This window comes from Syngnathus floridae, chromosome 3 (genome assembly GCF_059516105.1).
Source record: "Syngnathus floridae isolate MCC-2025c chromosome 3, RoL_Sflo_1.0, whole genome shotgun sequence".
NCBI classification, from domain to species: Eukaryota; Metazoa; Chordata; class Actinopteri; order Syngnathiformes; family Syngnathidae; genus Syngnathus; species Syngnathus floridae.
The window spans coordinates 10468530-10495396 of NC_142415.1; the positions used below are offsets into that span (position 1 = coordinate 10468530).

Consider the following 26867-nt stretch of genomic DNA (forward strand, 5'->3'; position numbering starts at 1 on the left):
TCAAAAAGAAAAACAGTTGCCTCACCGTTTCATGGTTGCAGCTTCTAAGTTGAAAATGTCAAAGTCCCAAGAGTCCTCAGTCTCCATGGTCTGAGCTATACGAGGGGGGATGTCATTTGGAGAAAGAGGAGTGGCCAGGTGACTGGGGATGTGATGGGGCTCTAAATGACAGGGGAGATACAAAAAAAGTAGATGACGGCTCTTGCAGTCTGCACAAAAAAGATTCACCTCACCTATAGATCACAATTGATGATTTCAAAACAAACAATGCCACTCACGTTTTGTGGAAAACATGTATTCGTTTCCCGACAATCTGCGCAAGCCATCCTGCAAACAAAAAAGGAGAATGAATTAGCCATCGTGTAGCAGCACTTGAGGGAAACTAAAACCTTTTAAAATTTACTGACCCACAGGAAAACATGTCGTACAGTTACATAAGATGGACAAATTATACAATGAATATACCTCTTTGATAAGCTGTTTAAACACAAATGACAAGTTATTCTAAAGTTTTGTAATATTAGTACAAGAGGGGGGAACCACGGCATAGATTTTGCAGATTTTTCTTTCTCAAAAACCTTTCAAAAGCCAAAAGTTTTTCAAAAGCCTTTAACAACTAGAATTGTAGTTTTTTCTACAAACATGAGTTGTCTTTTTTTCTGTATTAGTCTCAGTAAAGCGAAAACAATTTGAACGAGGCTTTTAAAGTTAAACGATTAAGAATATTGCTGAGTAGTAAAAAAAAGTGTTCAATCAAGTCCGCTGAATGCGCCGAAACCACGTCCCACTTAACTGTCAACTGTCAATCAGATAACACTGCTAAAAATTGATGCTAGTTCCCCCAGCATTTTTTCATGCCTATGCATAACTTTTTGTATCTGATGCAAAAATACATCTGGTTAAAGCCTCTGGCGGCAGAAATATGGCCCATCAATGTTTTCCTACGGTATGACAAAGTAGCCACACAAGCGCCAAGCCCCTGTCTGCACTTTAGCTGTCTGCGTGTCGCAATGGTGCCAGATAACCGCTGATGTGAACAGAACTGCTGAAGTTCTCATATAGTGGGTCAAGAGCAATTCAGGCCAGAGCCCTGGTTTAGCCTCATCCCAAAAATCAGAAAAACTGAAACGGTCTAAAACAGTTAATCATATTTCAGCAATTGAGTACTACAGAGTTGACAATCTTTGTTTACGGTAAATATTTTCAAACATGTGTAATGTATTTAGAAACATATCTCTAAATTCAATGTACAGAGTCTTTAAATGTAAATATTTATTTTTATTGTCCGACTTGAAATAGCATTATGACATCTTCAAACTATATCAAGGCATAAAAAAAAAAAATCCACCTCGTATATTTTAGGTTTGTGTTGCCGAACAAAATGTTTCCTTGACAAGTGAAAAAGGAAAAGGAGACTAGCTCATCTTTGACCTGAGTATTGTCTCATGGTGGCATTGCCTCTGTACACACGAGCTATTTTAAGACTTTCTCGTCAGAAAGATGACAACTCCTCTCAAAACGTTTGCTGGGTCCTGTGAGTTCGGTCTCACTGCACCAAAGCCTACAGATGAAATGACAGCGGGCACAACGTATTCTCTAACCACTCATGAATATCCATCCATCCATCCATCCATCCATCCATCCATCCATTTTCGAAATAAATAATACAAAACATCCATCCATTCATGATCATGAATTTATATCTGCTTTTATCAGCCCTTTTTACTGAACAAATCTTTTACAGGGAGGCTGAAATGTATGTGTGACCCCTCCCATCCCCTCATGAATGCACATGGTACATTTCTGAGTAAAGTCATGCTTATTCATCTGATCCAAAGAAGAACAGGATGTTTCCAAGCCTGCACGAGTGAGAGAAAAGAGGTACATGTGCGGGGACAGAGAGAAAGGCGGGGGTGAGTGGTAGAGAGGGCGGGCTTTTCTCTTCAGCCTCCAGCAGCACAAAGGACAATCTAACACTTCCTGTGGGGTTGTTGCCAAGACTGCCAACTTGGCACTTGGCCTAATTTGAAACTTCACTATCGCTTTTTGGTAACGCCACTGGATGACTCTCTCTCTGGATCTCTCAAGAGTTAGGTGGTTTTCCTACACCAGCTGACATACAGTACAGATGACAAACTAGTCACAACAATTCCCATGAAGTCAAATGTGCAAAAAACGTTTCAAAAGCTCTCGTTTTCATGCCACACTGGAGTTGGCAAAGGCCCGTTGAGAAGAAATACCAAGGGCCTGATTTGCTCAAGGTTTGTTTGCACAAAGTTGGGCAAAACATGCAAAATACCGTCAATTAATCCAGCAGTGCAATGTCATCTATCCTAAGACCACTTCTGGTCGTCGAACTTCAAATTCCACATCTTAAATGAGCATTACTGGGGTTACTGTGACAAGAAGGAGGTGGAGAAAATTGAGAGGCGATGAAGACAACCGATCTTTTCCGCTTATTTCAACATTTTTGAAACGGCAGTAACTAAAATTACTAGACATTTATTTAGGAAACAATCTGAAACATTTCTTTGCTGACTTTCAGCGCACCTTGGAGATTGATGTTGGCATATATTTTTGTGCAATGGGCTTTTTGTAATAAGTTGAGGTATGTTATATCAATTCTGTAAAAGACTAATTCTTAGTGTGGGAGGAAGCACATTTGTAATTTTGGTTTTGTTAGGTCTACAGGAGCAACACTTACAGTCATCAGTCCTCCAACAAGGTCATTGGTATGGGGGTCTTCGTCCTTTGTGCCCAGCTGTGGTGAGTAGAGCTCCGTGGTCCTTAGGATCTCAAGTACCCGATCCAAGGCCTCCGCCACGGGCATGGGGCTGCTCTCCTGTGCTGCATTGATGATGTTTATGACCTGGAGGATGAAATGAACTGAAATGGCATCAATCTGTTTCAGTCAAAAAATTATCATGCATCTTGTATAAAAAAGTATTGTAACATTTAAAAAACAAAAACAAACATTGACAAGACAATTTAAAGACAAATTGGTGTTTTAAGTATGATTGAGCTAAAAGCTACACATACTGAAGCATTTATGTTGACATGTGCCTTTGAGGGGAGTGGCTTAGTGAGTGACATCAAGAACTCTGACTCCAGCTAAGGTTACCATGGTGCGAGTTCAGAGTCAGCATCTTTTCCATGCTGCTTGTGAGTGTTTTCATTTTGTATTTGTGGACTTGACTGTACCTGCTCAAGAAATGAAGAGAAGTGCATGGGTGACTGTCACTCTCTTTTTTTTCTTGATGTTGCTGACAAAAGCTGGATGTGTGAAATAGCAAAAGTGTTTTATCAGGAAATGGATCATCCTGGCCTCATGGATGACTACTATGATAAGGCGGCCTGTGTACCCACGCACACACACACGCACACACAACAGTAGGCTAATATCTAAGCATGCTTTATTCTGGAGAGGATGACGCCCACAGGGACTGCCTCCACATTCAAACGATACAGCAGAGAAACTGTAGTATGTCCCCATGAGCCCATCCCTAGGGACTTTCTCTCTTCCTTCCATCCTTTGGACCACATCCAGAACAGCAACAGCAGGTCAGCATGGTGCGGCATGCTTTCTTGTGCATGAAATGTGGCATTTTATCACCATCATGCTTTTGGCCTCTAGAAAATTGGATCTATTTCTGGTGGCTGTACAAAAAGGACTCGTGGCAGTGGTGGTGTTTTTTTTTTTTTTTTATAATCACAGTGTTGTCATGAGATTTGAAGCGCACACTGGAGTAGAATATGAATATGACCGTGTCTGAGGCACCACCTTAGTTATGGGAGCCTCTATCGTCATGGAGTGGATCCGGGCCATTGAGGAGTGCCTTCTCTGTGAGCTCCCTGCAAAAAATAGTAAATAAATAAATAAATAAATAAATAAACAAGTCATCATATTTTTAACTTTTATGATTCGCCCCCCTCCACCTTCACTTTCTAATGAGTGTTTTTGTCTGCGCCAAATCAACACTTGATCCAAACAGACAACTGGGGAGGTTTCATAAGTGTGTTAGTTTCCAACCATCACTCTCACCGTCGCTCCCCCGAGACGTTGTGGATCTCACATCCAGAGAGCCTTTCCTCCGATCTTTGTGCTTACTGGATTGGATGTCTAGGGAGGTGAGAACAATGTTTTAGGTAAACCTGCGTAATCCAATGTTATACATTGTTATTTGTTTGTTTTTGTGCTTTAGAGGGCAGGGATAGGTCACCACACTTGTATGCTCCAAAATAATACAAAAATGCATGTTATATTCATATTAGTTTTAGCAGTATTGGCATGAACCTAATAGAGTAAAAACATGAGTTCATAACATTTTACACCTTTCATTTTGTTCTATGATGCAGTGTACAGTACAGAACAGCGGACCTAATGTGGGCGGTGTGTGTGTGTGGTTGGCATATGAATACAGTGTGAAAGAGGCATGAACTCTTCTAAGCTGTTATCTTATAGGCGTGATATCATGTGATACATCCACTGATTGTGAGTAGCATACAACATAAAAGGAAATGATAAGTCATTGTCATTGTGTGGGCCCAGCTCTATTCAATGCAAAAACAAAGTTTTTCTTTCTGACATGGAATCCCTAACAATGCAAGTCAATGTTGTGTTTCCTGCTGACATACAAAATTCTGATGATGTTGTCATGGAAAGAACATCCCGCAATAATTGCTGATAATTGCCCCCCCGGGAGAGAGCACTCAAATCTGCACGACTCCACAGACTTTTGAATTGTTTCGTCACAAGACTGTCATAAGACGGCAATTTGAGAAGCAAGCAAAGAGAGGTCAATAGAGATATCTCCAGTGTCATGCATGCGTCAGACAAAGTCAGGAGAATATTACCTGTTTGCGACTCTGCTTGCACTCGTTCATTTGACTTATCCGACTGTATAGACACATGGAAAAGCAAATGGGTGCATCAGGTACTTTTATTCACAAACGACTCAGCAAAACTGCAGTCTCACCTTATTATTATCATTTAAAGGCCTGTTGATCGACACGTAGTGTCTTATTTTTCTGCAAATTGCAAAAGGTTGTTGTTAGTACATAAGATATACAAAGGAACAAAATTGATATGCAATGTTCCCCAGTTTATCGCCGTTCATTGTTGGCGTCCCTGCCTCATTGTGAATTTTTAAGCCATGTTCATTCAATAAGGTTTTAAAAGGAGAAGACTATCCTTACAGGATACTACATTTGAAAGTGGACCAACTTTTGTTTATATGGCTGTTGTTGTGCCCATTCCTGCTTGGTTGCTTAACCAGTTTACCCTGATATTCTCTATTCCGTTTGCCCATCTTAACTCAACCAACTAAGACAGATTTGCGCTGAATAAATAGATTTTACTTGACTAGACAATGAAGTTTCCTATTACGTTAGCATTAGGATGGGAGATTTTCCTCAGGTTAAATTATATGGTTTGGTTGAACATTTTGGTGTTTAGATATACAGTATTCAATGTGTAATTATCTTTCGTATTCTGTTTATTTTACAGTAAACTTCAACTAGGAATGACAAATTAACAGTTTGAAGCTTAATTTGCCTCTTATTTGGAGAACTGCTCGACAGAGTCAAAGCTAGCACTAAGGAAGTGTTTTAAAAAGTCTAAGTGTGTTTTTATATCATGTGATCAATATCCAGGGGTGCAAATGCAATTTTCCATATGGCAACATCAAAAATGTATTTGCCAACCTCCTAGGCGATATGACACTGTGTCTTGTCTTTTGTTCTGAAGTTAACCCTGACTGATAACTTGACTTTGTCTTTTTGACTGTGGGCACTGATGCTTGCAATGCTAATGCACATGAAGGCAATCAAATCTAGTATGCATGATAATTTTCAGTGCGGACGTGCACTTGTGCACACTATAACGCAGATTTTCTATGGCGTATGGGTCTGATACGTACCCCCCCAATAAACGAGGGTTCACTGCAAAGTCAATGATTAAGTGCAATTCATTCAGCATGCTGTCACTCACCCTCCCTGTCCAATCACAGGTGTGATCTTCACATTTTGCTGGATGCTGTCTCCATTCTTCTTTTTGGCATAATAAACTCCTTGCCACTCCTAGAAAACATCAACATACAAGCATGCAAACAATCAGAAATAGGAAGTGAATTCAGAGATAGAAAAAATACAATTGCAGTCCAAGTTAGATCGTGGGAATCAATTCTTTCCTCAAGGTGGGCAATGGCTATCAGATTGTGACACGATTGAGGTTAAATGTTGGCTCAAGGCATTTCAGAGAGAATCAAGTTACTTTTGAAAGGTAGCAGCGGCACTCCTGCACTCCAGAGGGACTGTTTCATGTCCACCCTTCTCTTCCCTTCCCTCTCCACCTACAGACTGCTATGGCTTGAAAAGAGCCTTCCTGCTGTTAGCAGCTCTGACACTGACCTTTGCTCTCTGTGTAGTAAGATTACAGCACAGGCTTCAGCTGCCGGTCATGGCTACATGAAAGACAGCAACTGTGTGACCACTAGTGCAGAATGACTGCACACACTGATGGAGACATTTCTCCAAATATAAAAACAATCACAATACATTTCAGAATTGGTGGACATTTTCTGTCCCCCTCATGTAATGTCAAATGATGCACCAAATACAGAAACATGCATCAGTTGTGTAAATTATGCCCGTCTTGAGAAAACTAATAGTAGATATTGTCAAATGGACTTGAAAAATTTATTAGAAATAACAAACATTGCATAAGCAATCCCCTAACATGTCATTTTTTTCCCTCTTGTCCCTTCGTTTTGATTACCAATGTCCAAATCAAGTAACTTTAGAGCAAAAAGTCCGACATTAGCAACGATTTGTAATCCTGCAACTGGAATTACCATAAAGCTAAAATCAATTTAGTATTTCAATAAGATTTGACTATTTATTGTAGAGGATTTATTTTGCATTATCTTTTTAAATAAAAATCTGTGTATACGTTTTTTTTTCTTGATGCAACACAGTCAATCTTTCAAACATTTTTCACAAATACAAATAGCATCTTTAAATACACTTGGCAAAGTATGGATGATTAGATGCTTATTACCTTCCCTTTCCGGATGCAGGAGTTTATTGTTTCAAGGAGATCAGGCTTATTCTTCTCACTTTTAGGCACTTCTATTATTTCCTTCCCTATGAGCTCACCTTGTTGGTAGCCCATAATGGACTCATAGGCAGGATTCACATACTGTGAAGGAAAGTTCAGAGTGAGGCTTCATATTGGAAGAATTTGGTAATGAGTGTTTTAAAAATGAATTCTCTTGGTATTGACACATTTTTAAAATGTTGTATTTGATAGTGCAGAGATATTAAACGTACATCGAGTGTGTGAATTGTGGGGGCTTCAATGACCGTGATAGAAAAACTACATCACAACAAAGTTAATGAAAATGCACCTGAATGACTTGATCTTCAGAAGTGATCTCAATGGCCTCTTGGCTTTGTTCTAGAGCTGTGAAAATAGCATTTCCAGCCCTTGTACAGGTGGCAAGAGAAAGTTGTTGTTAATTGTTACCATTTGACCAAAATGATCTGTTAGCATCACAAGTGGGAAATATCCAACTTTAGGTTAGGCTATAGACACCCTTGTTGCTGATTAATCTCATTTACTTATCTTACCAGGACATTTTTGTACAATTCCGCCTTTTCTGTTTTTTTGGTATTTTGTAAAAGAACAACAAGTTAATCGAAAAGTACTGATGCATATTAAAACATTTAGAGTTCAAATTAAAGTCATCAGTTTATTGTGAATTGTAAATTTATCCTGAAATTTGGCCCAAAAACAGAATACACTTTTTAGTATAACAATATATTCTTACTCCCCTCCCTCAGCAACATGTAGTTTTGTGTCAAAAGACAAACACAAAGTTGCTCAACTCACCTCAGTTTGAACTGTGCAAGCACCTCTCCATGCTCCAGCTGCAACAGCTCATTATAGCAGGCCATCATATTGGCATTCTCCACATATCTCTGAGGGTCAGAGATTAACAGCACAAAATACCAGTCAAAGGCAAATAAAGCTCAATTTTTAAACAGGATTCATAGTTTTGTCATTGAATTTATAACTGTGAAGTTTATACCACAAAGCCATGATATTGGTATCTCTGTGTATGCATCTCCAGAGCAAACAAAGATTTACTATCTAGATCTCGGCCTTATACGTATATAGTGTTGATAGAAGAGGTACGAAAATATTTCATTAGAGTAACACAAATATACTGTAGGCAAAGGACAGGGCAAATATATCTGTAACGTGACATTGGCCCTTGCAATATGCATATCGCAATGACATGCAAAAAGTTTCTTGTGGAATTGTATACTTTTATCTGAAGCATACTTAAATGTGCATCGCCATCAAATACTTGAACATTATCTGGCGTATTTACAATTAGTTAGCTAAGTATACATTGAGCTTGCTTAATTTTCCACATGAAAATAAAAAAATTCATCAGATATTTCAAATGTCATTTTTGAAGGTATATGTCAAATATTGTAATAATAGTGACATGGCTATATTTAACAACCATATTGCATATCAAATGGTTTTACTATATCATGCAGCCTGATTAGAGGACATAGACAATCACACAACACCTCTCACCCTATTAAAGCCAGCGTTGATTAGCGGCATCACAGAGGCTTCCTCCCTGTCTGGCCTTAAAAAGAGAACACAGACGCACGTGAGCTTCAGCCTGGCAAATGTGTTTGTTTCTTGACAGTTATAGAGCCAAGCCACATTTTTTTTATGAGAAAAATCTCTTGGCACACGACAAAACAAAAATGGCACCGACAGTACTGTATAGAACTAAAGTGGGAATGGCAAAAAATTGACTTATTCTTTGATTGTCTGTTACTCATATATATTTTATTATGCCATTAAATTATTGTAAAGTGAAAAGGTACATTTGACACAGACATGAGTGTTGTTGACAACCTTGCCAAATGAGAATGATTAAGAAAAAAATTAAATGAGGCTTCATTCCATGAAAAAGAAAGCCATTTTCGATCTAAAATTGTGTCCGCTGAATACATTAAAAGCTCGTGCTCAGCTGTCAACTACTGGCACCTGGAAAAAGGCAACCGTACCTTGCTATGCATGCACGGATGCCTGATAACGAGGCGCTCTATAGCCTGCGGACTAGGCACATCACCTGGTGGCCTGTTTGAAGTGATATGTTAGCACATCCGGCATATTGGATGTTGACATATTAGCCATATAGTTGGGAAATGAAATTTGCAAAATTGAGTTCAAATGACAAGACAATCGAAAGCAATCAATCAGTATCAATCCAATGTGTTCTGGCTGCAAAGGAGCAAGTGAACGAGGCATCGCTTCACTTTGCCACATCCAATACGGCTGCAGCGTTAACATACTCAACGTGACGTCTAGACATGTACTGTAAATGGTGCCTATGGTAATACGTACTTGCCAGCTTTGGCACAGTCTGTAAGTACAGTCTGTAGGGTATTGATAATAATTGCCCCCCTTTAAAGCTAAAGTCTGGGGACAGGTCTGCGGGACTGAACTGTTATATATAGTGAAAACGTGGCTTTTGAGTAGGGGTCGCTGAGTTGTACTTACCTCTTCACAACGGCGACTATCACAGTGTTTTCTGAAGAGCTGACCGCTCTCATTGACCTAAATGTAAACACAGAGAGCCCTTTAGCTAGCTGGCCAACTGTCGGAAAAGCCTGTGGCATCCAATCAATGTATTTTTCAGTTTTTCACGCTCCGATTCTCCCAGGCAGCTCCAATGATGGAGCGCTGCAAGCTGGCCAAGTCCTCTGAAAGAATGCTGTGTACAGGGCCACTCATCCGCCTGTGGTTTACCCCAGCCAGTGGTCATAAAGGCCCTTTAGTTCTCGCGTCTGAGCCCAAGCGTGTACACTGAACATATGGAGCGGTCAAAATGAATGGAGTTAACATATACGGCGGGCAGGGCAAATGAATGTTTGTAAATGTGCTTTTGGTTTGGGCTGATGCTAAAGATAGAAAAGTGGTATGGGCAGACACGGTTCATTTCTCATTCATTTTACACCAACAGTTAACATGAGTTACAAAAAAAAAAAAAAAAAAAAGCCCACACTGGGTCAGTTTCGACCGTCCTATAATGGCCATTTTATGATCAGGAACTAGAAATTAGAAAATTGCATTTCATCACAGGCAATTTTAAGGAAAAGTGGTGTATTAGAATATTGTTTTGGGTGGAAATTTAATGTATATAAAAAAGTGCTCGGGGTAGCAGTGCTTGGTATCCGTATCAGTGACTTCTCAAGAACCAAGTACTACTCGCACTGGTATCAGTCTAAGTGGTATAGAACCGTTTTTTTTTTGTTTGTTTTTTTAAAGGGATAGTTTTGAGTTTTGGGATAGGTTCACAACATTTCCGTTCATTTTAATGGGGAAAAAGTATTAGATATATATCACTAAAATAAATGAAATAATGCTATCAAGTGTCAAGTTAGTAATACAGTAAGTACTTGGTAAACTGACTAACTATGGCATCAATGTAAAGAGAAGTAAAACAAGTTGGACGATATGGCGAGTGTCCTACCGGCATAGTGCTTCAGCATCAAAGTGTCTGGAATGTCTGTGGTCAATGATGACGAGGTCGTGAAGCTTCTCGGCGAAGCATTCGAGGGCCGACTCAGGCGTTCGCGCCATGCAGCACCTGTAGTTGGCCTTCTCACAAGCCCAGCAGAAGCCATTACTCTGACTGTCCTCTTTGGCAAAAACTAAAAGTACCTGCAAGACAAGAGATGGATGACTCAGCACATCTAGCCTTATGAGTCATTTGGTGACTTATTTCTCTGACCTTATGTAATGTCACTGCGCTATACATTTAGCCAATAATCAACTATGAATTCATCCATTTTCTATCCATCTTTTTCTTATGAGGGTCACACGTGTGATGGTGCTTATCTCGACTGACTTGGGGTAAGAAGCTGGAATGGTCGCCAATCGCATGGCACATAGCTGACCAATAACAACCATCAATCAGGCGCGTCACAGGTTTGATTACCTATTGCCTTGATCTATGACAAAATGAGTTAAAGTGAGTCAAAAGTGTTTCCTATATGGCATCAAACCCGTCACTGAGAGACTTCCAAAGACCCTCTTAGTTGCGTAAATACTGGACTAGCAATCTGGGCCTGCCTCCAAGAGCGGCGCAGCACTAAGAGTGGATTCATGAGTCACCCTCTCAAACAGACGTCACCCCCAACTCTTGGCGGGGAGCAGAGTCAATGCAGAGAAGGAAAAGTTTTGTTCCCTGATTTTATATCACGTTAAATCAAGTTTGGGTACAAAGCCCAGACTTTAGTGAGGAAAAAATGAGCCGCTTTTGTTTGTGCCAAGTTGGATGTTTTGACAAGTTTGATTCATTGAGACAATTGGTTCAGGTTTAAAGTAACAAAACAAGGCTTAAAGCCAAAAGGCAGGCCACTCCGAACCTGAGAGGAGTGTTACTAATGGAAACCATATTGAACATTTTCATTACATGTACCACAAAGCATAAATGCATCTCCACTGACAGCTGTATGCAAACAGATTTGGAGCAGAATTCCAAATTGGGATGTTTGTAGAAACAGTCAACATTCCAGTTGTGGCAGGACAACATATGCCGAGATAAGATCCATTTTTCCCTGATGTATTCTGGGATCGGACACATCATAAAGCTGTCACAAAATCTCACCATGCCTAACATCAGAAAGCATTGTAGATAAAACACAAAGGGAAATGTCCAAGGCAGTAAAAGAAAGAGAGGGTAGACCATGAAAATGTTATGAGAAAAAAAAAAAAAAAGGCCCAGGCCAAATTGTGTGCGCTCCAAGAGGAGAAGGAGCAGAGATCAGATGGGACTGACAAAAACAGGAAGAGGTTATCTCTCACTCGCTTTCCTACTGGAGCGCATCAGACAGTCAAAGCTACTCTGTGCACTCCCATTTGAAATTGCAGGATGTGTAATTCATTACTTTCCGTCTCGTTACATTGGCTTGGTAGCGTAGAATCTGCTTCACTTTTATTTCCATCGCATTGATATTTGACGTTAATCTCATGATTCTGGTGCGACGTGGCATTAAATCATAGAGCAGGAACGTTTTCATACAAGATGCAAACAAGTGCCGTGACTTTGTGTTAGATTTGGGGTTGAGCGTGACCAAGTTTCAGATATGTCACTGCTTGACTAAAGTGGGGAAAAAAAAGTCTAGGTTCAAAGCATAATGCAACTCGTTTCAGCCCAAACTGGGTGGAGCCTAGTATTCCCAATGTAACCAAATGGCCAATAAAACGCTCCATAAAACACCTCAATCAAGAAAAAAAAGCATGAATCCGAATGGAATTTAATTGGATCCACAGAGCGTCTCCATGTAAACATAGCTACAGTTTTTTGGCACCAAGGTGCCGAAACATGGCAGCAAAGCACCACTTCAGTCTAAATGAAATTCCTCAAATGACTTCAAGATAGTTCCTTGGCACCAAGATGCCACTATATGCCATAAAAAAGTTCTTCAATTCACCTCTTTGGCTGTAAGATGCCACAAGATGGTGGTAAAACACAACCTTTGTTTTGTTGAAGCTTTTTCACTGATATTAACGTTGAGCCCCAACACCAGGATGCCAGATGTTTTCTTTCGGGACTAAATCAGATTAACGTCATTTCACATCATTTCAATAGGGCAAGTAAATTGAGTTATGAGTTTGATTAAGCAACAAAGTACACACTCAAAAAAAAAAAAAAAAAATGGCACTTTTAAGCATTCAGTCATGCATTGGAAATATATCTTAAAAATACTTTTAATTTATGCTGAATTGTTTCATTTTATTATTTTTAATGTGTGCCATTGAGTCCTCTTGACTTATGGTTTGATGGAGATGTTTTAGTCCTATTTATTTATATATTTTTTACCCTTTGTTGAAACTTTGCAGATTGAGCAGAACCCATTGAAAAGCCTACCAATAAATATAGTCTGTCTGGTATTTAAAATGAAATTGTTGAATCCCTGTGCAGTTGTACATTGTGAAATTCAACCACCCCACACACACACACACAGAAAACATTGGTGCCTAAAATTGAACTGATTCTTCCATAGCATGCATTGTTCATTATAGTATGCTCTTGGTCAGAAATGTTTGGTCTTGTAGACAACCCAAGTTGCATCGCACACAAAACATCTATTACTGTCTCCCTGACACTTTCCTTAAACCTAAGCACAGTTGTAACTACAAAAAAAGGAAAATGTACGTCCCAAATACCATCAATAAACCGAAGAAACATGTTATACAGTGTATTAGAAAAATGCCTCTAAATGTTGACAGTGTTGCCAAGTTCTGCTTTCAAATGTTAGAAGCTTCTAAATGTTAGGAACATTTGTTTAATGAGGGCACTCATTGTTTGAAAATGGAGAATAATATCTAGATAATAAATTCAATCACATACTCTAAGTGTCATTCAGAAATTGCGTATGGTTTTATAATACCTGAAGTGGGTCTTTAAATAACTTCATTGGTCCAAATTGCACCTCTGTTAATGCGGTCTGAAAGAAAAAGAAATACAGGGTCATTACACAGAAAACATTCACATCATCTCATGACTAAAGCTGCCAGCAGATACCAACAAAGCACTAAATGAAGGTCTATAACACACTTCAACATAGTTTGTTGCCATCAAAATGCCACATCATTTTAGGCTGAATGAAGCTGCTCAGTTTGATTACGGCACTACTTTTATCTCAATTAAGTTAATCAATTCACATGAACTCCTTGTCAGCAAGGTGCCACAATATGGCAGCAAAGCACAATTTTTCTATTCATGAAGTTTCATAACTCAACATAGTTCATTAGAACCAAGGTTCCAGAACATATAAGTTTGGAATTTGTCTCTTTGAAGCTCTTCAAATCACTTTAACATAGTTGCTTGGCACTAAGATGTCACAAGATGCTAGCAAAGTACAACTTTTGTCTATTAGCTCAGACAAAGCAATGATACATTGCCACTCAACTCATTGGAACACAGTTCGGTGCTATCAAGACGCTACACGCCAGCAGAGCACGATTTTACTCTTCAATACGTGAATGTGTGAATGGTGTGCGGATGAACTGCACTTCATTACGTATTTATTGTAGCTTTAAACATAGCAACATTATCTGGTAAGCATAAAATGTAAAAAATGAATGCATTACAGTATAAAAAAAGTGTAAATAAATTTCAACTGTGGGAAAGAACCTCAACTACATGTAAAGATAAGTTGCGAGATATACTCTATCGTCAAATGAAACTTTCACATTTATAAGATTTCCTTCATTGCACATAACCCTATTAGAACACAATCTTTGTCAGCAACAAATTTCACTTCCTTTCTTCTAAATGGAACCCAGCTCAGGGGTTAGTAACCATAGCAACCAAGCCCCTTGTGAACAGCCATCCCACTAGAATTCCTCTTCTCCATAAACAGTCTCCACATGTGGAGCAGAATAGAGGGAGGAATTTCAGAGCATGCCGGGCACCCGTAAATCATTTCTTGCTGAACTGTAAGTCTTTTGCCGACTCAGTGACACAACAAGGGGGAACAAAGCTGATTAGGCCTCGGTGTAGCACCACTGACGTCATTCTGACACTGGGCTGCTTGTTGCCGTCCGAGTAGTCGCAGCAGTATGACGCTGTGTGATCAAAGTGATGTCCTCACAAACACGAGGACAGTGGCCACATGATCAATTCATGAACAGGAACACCGTGTGTGTGCATGTCGGTTTCTACTGTATGCCGATATGTTTTCTTGTTTGTTTTTTTTAATTGATGCACCGTGGTCATAAACAAAATGTTCTCCTTTGGTTTGCATTGTAAATGTTGTCCATTTGAAAGTGTTGATGTCGATTAGCATTCACAGCATGCTGCTTGGGACTGAAACAATGGAGGTAGTGACGGCAATTATGATAATGTAACACTTTGTGGCCATTACATGTGACTACATCAAGGACAAACAGCATGAACATTTAATGAACAGAAAATGACAACTCGTAAATAATGATGTGGGTCAACACACAAATTTGACTACAGTGTGAGAGAATTAACAACTAACAATAATGATTTTTATTATTTATTTTATTATATATGATTATAATTATTAATAACTATTTTTAAAATAAGGTTACTTCAAGACATGCCGGGAATTCCAGTGTCGAATCCTTCCAACGACAGTATTATTTTTATTACGCATGCACCTGGTTTGTCTTAGTGAGTTTGTTCATCAGTGACAAAAAAGAATGAGAAATTATTTTTGCAAAAAGGGTAATGCCACGATAACATTTTTTAAAATGTATTGGTTTTATTCTTGACATCGTCTTTGTGGCGTGCGCTTTGTAGCAGCTTGCCTGATTTTGTGATATTACGATGCTTTGTTTTATTTAACGGATACAGTTTCACATAGGAAGAAAAGTTTATAATGAATAACAATACAATAAAAAACACCTCTGACACCCAATGTAAAGTGAGTATTATGATTGATGTATTTCTGAAGATTAATGACACGAGATATGACAATAAAAATTGAAAGCACATTACAGACAACATTTTGATTCACCAATCAAGTCTAAATTGTCCAATTCACCAACATTAAAAACTCCACTGTAACTTGTTACCACTTTTTGCCAAAGGTATATCAACAAAGTATTTATTAACTTTAAATCTACAAAGGTAATTTAACCCAACAAATACCGCTTAATATAACAATTACTTGCCCACACATTTCAACAGTATGCAGCCAAGACCACTTTATGCTGTTCATTGTGCTTATAGAGGTCAGAATAGAGGCTGTACTTTCCCTGTTGTCACATTTGATTTCGATGACGTTGACCATGTGTGTCAGAACAAATAACTCAGCCATCAGCTTTATGAACTATGACTAAAGATTCCAGTCATTCATTTTTCCTGGAGATGTGAAACAGAACATTCTCTCCTGCACACGAGACCGCTGGGTAAATGTCCCTGATGGAAGATAAACTCTCTCTCAAAATCCTGCTTTTTTTTTTCCCCCTCTGATGTCGATTGTTAGGGGAATTAGCTGAGGTTAAGGCCTTGACGTAAGGAGTTTGGCCACAGGGCCTGGAGCTAGCTGAGGCCTAGAAGAGTGCAAGTGCTCCTTCTCCATCCAATGAGACTTCTCCCTCTAACACACACTGACATGACCATTACAAGTGCAGCTGCCGTATGCTCCCACAAATCCCCCCTGACACACACACACTGCACACAAATGCAATGTACACAAATGCTGTGTGTAGTGCAGCACTGTGCAATGAATCAGCCAAACATTTGCATCCCCTAAACGTCACACTGGCAGTCAAGCAAAGACAAACAAGGCGCAGGAAGTGAGCAAACGAGCATGTAGGGCAGCGGGCAGGCAATCCAAACATGGCGAGCCCCGTGCCACGCTGTACGAGTCAGGAACCACTGCTCGTGCACGACGCAGGAACAACGCGAGTGTAATTTGGCAATATCCCAAAGATGGCAAAAGTACTCACACTCTGTGCTGAAGTAGAAATACTTGTGTGGAAAAAAACTGTTAAAAGCAGTAGTACTGTGTATTTTAAGGAGGAAAAAAATAGCACCGCATCACATTGTTCTTTATATTTAAAATCATACAATGACACAAATAAAATTAAAGTAAAGGGAAATCAACAAAAACATTGCATCAATTAAATGTTAAATTGTGCTATTTTTTGTTATGTGCCCACCTTTGAGAAACACAGACAGATACACATTTTTGAGACAGCTCAACTCCTGTCATCATTACGGCACTAATTTTGCATTTTCACAGAGGCTCATCACTTGGAGCTGTGTACTTTTGTCTTCCTCTTGTGATGTCATCTGAGCAGCCAAGTTGCTCTAATCACCATCAAGATTTCCTCACGACCCACTACTTCTCACTGAATACACGGACTGTATTTACTTAGCAGATTTTCCTCTGATCCTTATATCCTGCTTTCTTTGTATCCGGTCCTATGGATCTCCTCATGTTTCTCCTCTTTTCCATCCCTCTCCACAACGCACTGGACCATACATTCTGGGAGCGCGGCTTTCCACTACAGTGAAAAACAGGAAATTGGATGACATTGTTTGGTGCGCCAACGTCAGCAGTGAGAGATAGAACGAGTAAACAGCTTCCTTCGACGCAAAGCTGCGATCAGGAAGCGGGGATCTTGGGATGCCCGCCCTGCTCGTGCGGTAGAATGCACGTGGCCGCTCTGTGTATCGACCACCACAATATTCTACTACGCCACAAGGAACAACAAGTAGGAATGTGTCACACGCGAGTAGCCTTCTGTAACCAACAAATAGCACCAAAGTACCCACTTTGTAACCACAGGTTTTAGGCATTTATTTAATATCCTTACTGGTATATTACTTGTACTAGGGCAAGTCTAATTCTACTCGTTAAGATCTTGCACTTCTTTAGTAGTAGTAGTAGTGGTGTGCAGAGAGCACATTGGGGATGTTAAGCTAGATATCAACTAAAAGATGAAACAACTTTCCATAAGATTCTGGCTGACATCTCATTCGCAATCCATGCATTCGTTAGCAATATACCGTATTTTCCGCACGATAAGGCACACCTAAAAACCTCCAATTTTCTCAAAAGCCGACAGTGCGCCTTATAATCCGGTGCGCCTTATATATGGACCAATATTGAGCCACTACAGCAGGCGTGTCCAAATATATGGACTTATATATGGACAAAGTTTTAAAATGGGCCATTCATTGAAGGTGCGCCTTATAATCCCGTGCGCCTTATATATGGACAAAGTTTTAAAATGGGCCATTCACTGAAGGTGCGCCTTATAATCCGGTGCGCCTTATAGTGCGGAAAATATGGTACTTGCTTAAAGTTATCCTAAAAACCAGCATCACTTATTGGCCGGTTTTTTCATAAATGGTAAGTATTATATTATAACCAGCAGCGACACCATAACAGGGCAGGAAATTGCCTAGGCCCAGCGCTAAAGAGAACCCCCGAGGGACAGTTCGCAATGGCTCATATCAATGACAAACCAATGGGCACTGTTTTAGACACTCCAACAACGTGTCAAGAATGATGAAAAGTGTGAATCCAATATGGATGAATCAATGTTCCTTATTAGGTGTAATTAAGGGGAACGGTCCTGGCCACAGGTGTGGGGCGTACACCATGTACCAGAAAGATAGACTGCGCACTCATATCGTGCACAGACAATACAAAAATCGAAATGGCACAGTGCGACATCAACCTCGCCATATGTTGAGCAACTCAGATAGCTGCGCACAGGGCCCATGGTGTGTGTGTGTGTGTGTGTGTGTTAGCTCAAACAGAATTATTCACTTTTATGTGCAAGCTACTTGCATTTGCTCTGAAGGTATCCATGACAATGGCCAAGCAAACTTGCGATGCCTTCCAAACATCCCTAGTTAATCACATGTGCACAAATAACTCATTTAATTCTGTGCATTTGTTGCTCTTTGAATACAACTCGTGTGAGAACACTGCAAATTCTCACAATCATACGCTGCTCACCACAGCATATTGATCCATCGGCTAAAATTGCAGGTTGACCATTAAGTTCTTGAGAGGTGAACTCAGTTTGACCTCTAAACCTTTGAAAACTGTCCAACTGGTCCATGTTGCAGTACTTGAGTATTTGATTTTCAGCACAAGGAAAATGATCAGTTAATGGATTATTTTTCATTTTAATTCATGCCGAATGTCTCTCAATGTTCTCCCAATACAGACTGGCATGGAAACAGAGTTTGCATCTATGGAAACATGCTCGTGCTGCATTGAGCTGAATAATGCGACTCGGAAGAATTAGTAAATTAATCCGTAGTGGCGGTGCGTAAATGTAGCTTAACTTTCCACATCTGACGTCATGTTGCTCTTTTTTTAAACCACCAGCTAGTTAGAAATTCATCATGCTTTGGGGCTTTTTTGTTTTTCTTAGTCAAGGTTGTGGGCAATATAAACATGCGATTCTGAATACAGCAGCCATGTCCCAGTTATAAGAGGGTGTGCACACTTGTGCAACCACATCATCTGAATTGCTTATTTTTACTTCCTCTCTTGAAATTGTTAGTTTTATTTTTCCAACGGAGGAGATCTTATATGGCAGATTAATAGTGGGAAGAGTTTTTGAATTGTTGATCCAAGACTCTCTCTTTTTTTTTTATGTCATGAAAACCTGGCATTTGAATCGGGGTGTGTAGACTTTTTATATCCACTGTATACACTATCATGAGAGGTTTGGGGTCACTTAAGGTTTGTTTGTTTTTTATAATTTTTTTCAAATGTTATTCAATAAAGATAACATTGGATTAGTCAGAAATACAGTTCCTTGACGTTGTTAATGTGTTAAAAGAAAAAGTCCTGAAACCTAAACTTTTTTACAGTGCGTTATCACGTAAAACGTGAAATTAGGTGAATAGATGACCCCAACATTTTTAACTTTTGTGTATGTTTTTAAGTACTACCGGTATTCACTGACATTTCCTTCTGAGCAGTCACACTACAGAGTGCAGACATGTTTACATACACATCGGGTGTATTTTGGGCAGAAGCGGCTGTGACCTTTATTCTGTGTTTGGTGACATCGCTCTACCCTCAGCAGATAGCAGCCCAATTCAAGCATACATGAATATAAACACACTCATACAGAAGAATGAACTTGACTTGGAATTCATTCCTGAAAGATGTTGAATGACGTCTGAAGCTCTAAAATACAAGCTTGCAGAAAACTATTCAATTTGTGAATTGCTTTACACCACACAACAGATTCCTTGGCTTGGCTTGCAAAGGGCTGGGAAGGTTCAGGGAACGATCTTGAATTTGAAATTTCTTGTAGTTGTAGTGGTGTAGACATTTTCTCATATAATGTAGCTCAAACTAACTAAGCAAACGCATTGCTCTAAACGGGAGTCTCTCTCTCTCACACACACACACAAACACATTAAGTTTACAACTCTGAAAATCCCCACAATTCAAATTAGCACCTTCCTTCGGTCATCCTGAGAACAAGAGCATACCCACAGTGTTTGTGGTGTAATCTAAGCAGTGTGACCACCTCTTGTACTGTATACATTGTATGTGACATTAAAGTCCTCCCTGGGCTTGTGACACTGCCTATAAGCCAGCCTGCATATCCCGTGCCCATAGTGGCGCCAGTGTGTATGTGAGCGGATGCCGCCTGGCATAGTGGCCGACTGATGGGGGAGGAGGTGACTGGGGTGCGGGGTCCTGAGAGCCTGGACACACTAGTCTCCAGGCACATGAGAAGAGCCACAGACATGGAACACGCAACACAAAACATGCCTGCTTTCTGCATTTGGGTACAAGTGAGGAGGGATTTTGTGGTGCTTCGAAAAAAACAATCAAGCATTAACAGACGGAAATGTAATGTGTTTCTACGAACTCTTCCCTTCAACTGTGTTCTACGGGTACTGGTCTTGGTGGCAAAATTCAGCATTGCAATAATTGTTGCCATGCTGGCTGGACAATCTAATTGAATCAGGTTTTGTGAAGATTTGAAAAGCAGGCAATGCCATAAAACCGCTCTTTCGTTCTTACATTGTTCAGATCTGTGTTTTTCCCATGAAAAATTACTCAGATGCCCACGTAATATAATTCATATAATTTGGAAAGCCCTAAATGTTTTCCAGAAATTTTCATTTGTTGAATAAGACCCACCACAAAATACATAAAACTAATAAAAGTCCTTTGAATGTGAAAATAAGCATGTCTCCCGAATTTGACACACCGTAGTAAAGAAATTCTAATTTAATTCTACTAAATTCTATACACACTAGCAACATGACATCCTAATGAAATAGCTACTTCAATCCAAGTACGACGCGACAAGAATTTTGAAAAATCTGATGATTGTTTGCAGAGAAATGTAGTTTTTTTTGTCGCTAAAAATATTTACTTTTCTGGGAAGGATTATTTTGTTTGTAGTGTCCCAAAAAATCCCTTCAAATTCAAGTAAAACAGTTTAACTTGATTATTACTTAACATCCTTCTCTGATTGGCTGACGTTTGTAATTAAAAACTTCCACCAATAAACTGAAATTCTGAAGGGTTCTCCAAATCAACACATCAAAATTACAGTGACCTTTGAACCTACTTTGTTTTTCCCAGAAGACTTAAGTCGTACAAATGGAACTATGTTTGTGAGGTAGCAGATTTGAGGTCATATACTGAGTTATTAATTGTTTTTTTGTGAATTTACTATAAAGAATTTTAGAGTCTCGTGAGTTGTTCATTCCGTTTTTTTTTTTTTTTAATTTCACAAAATTGGTAGCCTCACGGTGCTTTTTAAAGGACTGGGTCTTTAAAGCCAATGTGAGAATCTGCCACTAGATTCAATGCTGTTAGCTGAACGGGACACCGATGCACAGGAAGTGAGCAAGTTGGAGAGGTGGAGCACTTTCTCCAACGTTCACCTTCGAGATATTTCTGTCCTTATCCAGATTACTGTGAAATCCCCATAAGACCTGCACAATCCTAAGCCACACCGGGCTCGGGAGCAGCCCCTTACTAAAACTCCTCCAGATCGCCCCCCAGCATCACCAGAGTCCAGTTTTATGGACAGCTTTGGATTCCATTTCTTTCTCTTGGAACCACACCGCATTTTGCTGGAACCAAAGCACGACCTTCGAGCCCTTCTTCTTAAAACACACTGAATTTATCAGCAATACTTGCTAAAAGTGTTCGTTTCCACATCTAGCTGCAGGAGAGCGTCAATGGATACGCGAAACGCAGACCATTCTCGCACGGGCGCCCGCACTCAACTCAACATTCTACTTACTCGCATTCTAGGTAAGGTCAAAGGTCAATAAAGCAAAAGGACACGGTAAAGAAGCTTGACAAAGTCTAAGTGGGACGCTGGCCGACCCAGTGACACAAGAGTTTACTGTAATCTTACCAGGAAGCTTTCCATTGCAGCAGGCTCCTCCTCTTCCTGTCCAGCATGTCATCAAGACTGCTAGCTCAAAAAAAGAGAAGTCTTCATGCACTAACAACTTTTATCATGTTGTCAGCGCCATATCCAACTGTCTTTATTACCTCGCCTGGCACTGCAGCCTGAGGAGAGGATTAGCATTAACAATACGCCTACTTTGGTCCCGCCAGCCACGCTCGATGTGCAAATTTACATGACTCCACCTCTCCAACTTGCTCGCTTTTGACAATATCAGAGAAGAGCTCAGCAAGAAAAAGCATTATATAATCTCCGGGCTCCCCTCCTCTTGTTCACCTGCTAAAACAGGGGCACTGATGTCACCGTTGCATGAGGGATCAGTGAGTGACATGAGCCGTGGTGCCGGCTCGGATCTTGGCACACAAACACACTTGACATACTCACACCCAGGGATGCACACGCAGACACATACCGTCTTAGTCAAGCGAGGGTGAAAACTTCTGTCGGTTCGCATTGAGAGAAATTACAGCGCCGTTGTTTAAGCACTTAAAGTGTACCGCCTAAAAAAAATATTTACAGTGGGATAACTAACATTTAACAGCACATCATTTTCAGTCGACAGCAAGTGGCAACATTTATTCTCAGTGGTATTAAATGTACATGGAAATAAATGACATTAGCAAATTAATTATAGACAATTACTGCTGAAAATAGCTCAATAAGTGCACTATGCCTTTAAATACAAATGTGTTGTTCTTAAAACTGAAATACAAGTGAACTGTTCCCATCAAATTGACACTACTAGACTTAAAAAAGTTCATCCCCCATAATACATAACATTATGCACAGTTTGAACATGTTATTCCTCGATTCTCACGTACCACTTGTGGTACTCCGACCACACTTTGACAATCACTGTATTTATTATAGGGTTGCAAAAAAGAAACTAGGAACATTAAAGAGGAATCATACGCATTTATGAGAATAAAATGTGAACGAACTAGGAGTTGACAAAATTACAGATAAGCTCCAAATAGGCCATTTGAACAATGTTGGGGAAAATACATTCAAAAAAATCATGCAGTACCTTGGCCTATGTATACAATTATTTTTTGATCATTATTATTATTTTACATGCTATATGTTTTCAGAACACCTGAACCTGCATAGTTTCCACTGAACATCATCTGCTCTCTCATGGCAGCCAATGATTGAGATGCGGTATCATATACACTATGTACGGTATGCCTGGTCGTGTGCAAATTGCAACTCAGTGCAAAGCCTGGATATGACCATCATGTGATTCAGCAACTCTGACTGCACCACTCTGATTTGTGTCGACTCAAGGTCAAAGACAAATGTTTTGTATGATGTTAAAATCCCACTAAACTGCCACAGTGATGGTATCTGCGGACAAACCAAACTAATATTTTCTTAGCCTAATATACATGCCTAATATACATGTACACTCTACCGAAAATGGCGCCGAGCTCCCAAAACTATAAATAGAATATAGACATTTTTTTCAACCCTTTTGCAAAGCTTAGGGAACAATGACATCTTTCCCAGTACTGTCTTGCCTGGGAGTTTCAAAGAGGAAATGAACAGCAGTCTCCTACACCAAAGTCCGGTGTTTGTGTGAGGCGTCCACATCCCCGACCCGGCCGGCTCCGCTCTCCTCCCAGTCCCCACACGGACACTCTCACTACACAATGACATCATCCGATAGACGACTCTCCTATGGTCAGGATTACTACAACTGAAAGATGACACCTCTTACTTCTTCTATGCTTCTGATTATGACATCCGACACAATCATTGCCTTAACATACAATTTATTAATAAGATTTTTTCCCTACACAAGTATGTGTACTTCTACACAAGTACAGTGTCTAAGAACCTTTCCGACCTCTGATCATTGCTGTGTCCGTTCAAACGTGCAAGGAGACACCCACTTAATGCAAGCCTGTAGTTGAATGTATGGGATGAGGCTATAACATAACAAAATGTGGAAAAAGTAAAACGCTTTGAGTACTTTTCGGATGCACTGTAAATCCAGTGAATGACACTCTACTTCTTACTGCCTAAGTGAACAAAGGCAATAAAAAGAATTTAAGTCTTCGGGAGTTTTTCCATAGCGAATTTGCTTCAGATCAGCTGCCAATTTTCTTAATAAAGTGTCCATTGGATTCTTGAATATAAAACTAAATCTAAATGTGTGGGACTTTGAAAATCTTGCCAAGGGAAGTGTCATCCAACATGAAGTGCTGCGCAGTCCAAAGCTTTCCTCAGCACTTTGGGGCTTACAGGAAGGAATTTAGGAGCTAATTCAAATTTTGTGTGTGTTTCAAGCAGTGCAGTTCTGCCTTGAGTAATGAGTTTAATTTGATCCTTGACCTCATCTTCTACAATTACTATTTAGGGCATATTTTGCGTGTTTTCTGGGAAATATAGTATATAGAAGGAGAAGGCATCATGGTTTGGGACTGCTTTGCTACTTCATGGCCTGGATGCATTTTGATCATAGACGTGAAGATAATCTCCCACATTTCCAAAGACATTTCGAAGGAGTTAAAGACTATCTGTCCACCAACTGAAACTCAAACATAAACGAAAAGTGGATGACCCAAGAGACCGAATGAAGGAAATCAAGAAAAGAAAATACACCTTCTGATATGGACCACTTGGAGTCCTGACCTAAAACTGATTGAGATATTGAGGCAATTGGCAATTCAGACATCCAAAGAATATTGCTGACCCCAAAGAGTGTTGTGAAGAGGAAAATTCTGCCTGAACATTGTACAGCTCTGATCTGCAAATGCAAGCAATGTTTGGTTGACGTTACTGCTGCCAAAGGAGGCTTAACCAGTTATTAAAGCCAAATGTTCACATACTTTTTCCATCCCACATTGTGACATTTACATGTCGTAAAGTAAAAACATCAAATGTATAAGCATGTGTGTAGTGTTCCTTTAAGAAGTTTCTCATTGTTGGGACTTGGATGCAAATCAGATCACCTTTTATGACCAATTTATACAGCTATTGGGGTTCACATACTTTATCTTACAATAGACACTATATTTTCAACAGATAATATAAAAGGTGATTGCACTTTTTCTGCTCGGAAGCCCCTATTTGCCTAATATGAAAACACTGCTGAAGGCGTGGAATTATGTAAATAACATAAATATAAAAACACTCCAGAAAGAAGCTTACGTAAACGTGTCGTTTGCTTAACCAGTGTGTTACACATGCTCCCCTCATGTGAAGACTGAAAACACACTCAATACCAACGAAGGCACTGACATGGTGTCACACGAATGATCACTCTCAGATGAACGAGTCCTTTGAAGCAACAGAGATGGCGTGTTCTGTACATGCTGTACTTTTCAAAACCACTCAACAACCTTGAGCCATCTTATCTCAGCTCACATGACAGCACTGTACCATTTGCTTGGTCCATTCAAATAAAGCGTTATAGGGGATTTTGGTGTAATACCAAGGGCTCAACAGCCGTAAATTGAACATTGGCATGTGTTTCTACTATAAGGAAAACTAAATTGTTGCGATTGGCTGGTGATTGGGGTGTACCCCACCTCTCGCCCATCGTCAGCTGGATGAGAGGCAGATGGCCGCTTTAATGAAGATGTTTGACTGAGCAACCTTTGAAACAAGAGATACACAACATTTTGAAGCAAAATATATCAAATTAATATGGATTTTCTAAATTTATTTTTAGGAATTTAAGTATTGCATCATTCACAAACGCTCAGGATATACTCTATACCCTGCTCATATAATTTCATTTTATTTAATAAGGTTTACCCTCCCACATGCTATAAAAACATCCATACATACTTAAACACCGTCTTTTTAAATTAGTTCACACCACATACACAGCGCAGCAACACTTACATAGCATAGAATAAAAGAGAAAATAAATATTTCAAAAACTAAATATTCAACCAAACCATGTATTTTTGTCTCACAAAGGTCCACTGGATTAGAAATGATATCACATACATTGGTTTTGCTGCGTTTGTAAGATAAAATGGCACAGTGTCATTCTCTTTAAATACATCAAAACACCAGAGGGAAGTCTTCATTGACTAGTCTGTTCACGTATTAATTATGGTTGAGCATCTTTGTTTAGATTTTCTTTGATTGGCATACGCAGTTTAATGGCTCCTCCTAGTGTGCCGCATCATGGCTTGGTGCAATCTCTTAAACCAAATATTATCGAGGTTTGGGAGGTGCATCTCAGTAAAATAGAAATTCTATATGACAATAGAGTCTGACAAGTTTTCAATTGGCCTTGATGCCTGGCTGCCATTTCACACGCACCTTGTCTCGAATAAATACTGCAAGTATTCATGAAAGCCAATTCTCATAATATAAAAGTACAACAGTGGAATGGCACCAAGTTGGTCTTCTTTGAACAGAACCCAAGTACACAGCACGTAGACCTTTACTGTATAATTTTCCTAATCTAGCCAAAGTATCACATGCTGAATTCATGACAAACGTATTCTCCTCGAGGGGGAGCAATGACTGTGGCCTTCTTTGTAAAGGCTATTTTAAAACAGCGGGAGGTTAGTTTCACCCCAGTTACACGTCATAAGTGAATATTCTCAGAAGGAGGAGACCTTCTGTCTTTCAGGGAAAGGCTTCAAAATGAATAGTACAATTGTGCCTTGATATGAGAGTTTTATTTGTTCAGTCACTATGATCTGAACGGTCAATACTGACACCTCAAACCATTTTTACAATTGAAATGAATGGAAGCGTCTTTAATCCGTTCCAGTCTTCCAGTCTTGTATCACCAGTCTGTGCTTGCAAATCAAAACTATAAAACAAAAAAATCAGCTAAATGACAGCAAGTGACAGCTCATATTTCGAAGCCTGGTCACTCGCATCT

General features: G+C 39.7%; 1 protein-coding gene across 5 annotated transcripts in view; it reads right to left on the reverse strand.

Annotated features, from left to right (window-relative positions):
- The window catches only part of pde8a (phosphodiesterase 8A), a 38942-nt gene that overhangs the window by 4952 nt on the left and 7123 nt on the right, over positions 1-26867 (reverse strand). For 2 of the 5 annotated variants that reach the window (XM_088370660.1, XM_088370662.1), the window contains 15 exons: positions 13492-13548; positions 10566-10756; positions 9593-9649; positions 8612-8666; positions 7892-7980; positions 7407-7485; positions 7058-7198; positions 5990-6078; positions 4977-5028; positions 4855-4897; positions 4043-4120; positions 3782-3852; positions 2705-2869; positions 279-327; positions 26-161 (listed from right to left, as the gene is read on the reverse strand). In XM_088370660.1, the coding sequence (XP_088226786.1) occupies positions 26-161; positions 279-327; positions 2705-2869; positions 3782-3852; positions 4043-4120; positions 4855-4897; positions 4977-5028; positions 5990-6078; positions 7058-7198; positions 7407-7485; positions 7892-7980; positions 8612-8666; positions 9593-9649; positions 10566-10756; positions 13492-13548 (1352 nt within the window). Of the gene's footprint in view, positions 1-25; positions 162-278; positions 328-2704; positions 2870-3781; positions 3853-4042; positions 4121-4854; positions 4898-4976; positions 5029-5989; positions 6079-7054; positions 7199-7406; positions 7486-7891; positions 7981-8611; positions 8667-9592; positions 9650-10565; positions 10757-13491; positions 13549-21955; positions 22105-26867 lie in introns of those variants that run through there. The other 3 variants (XM_088370663.1, XM_088370661.1, XM_088370659.1) reach the window with 3 other exon arrangements.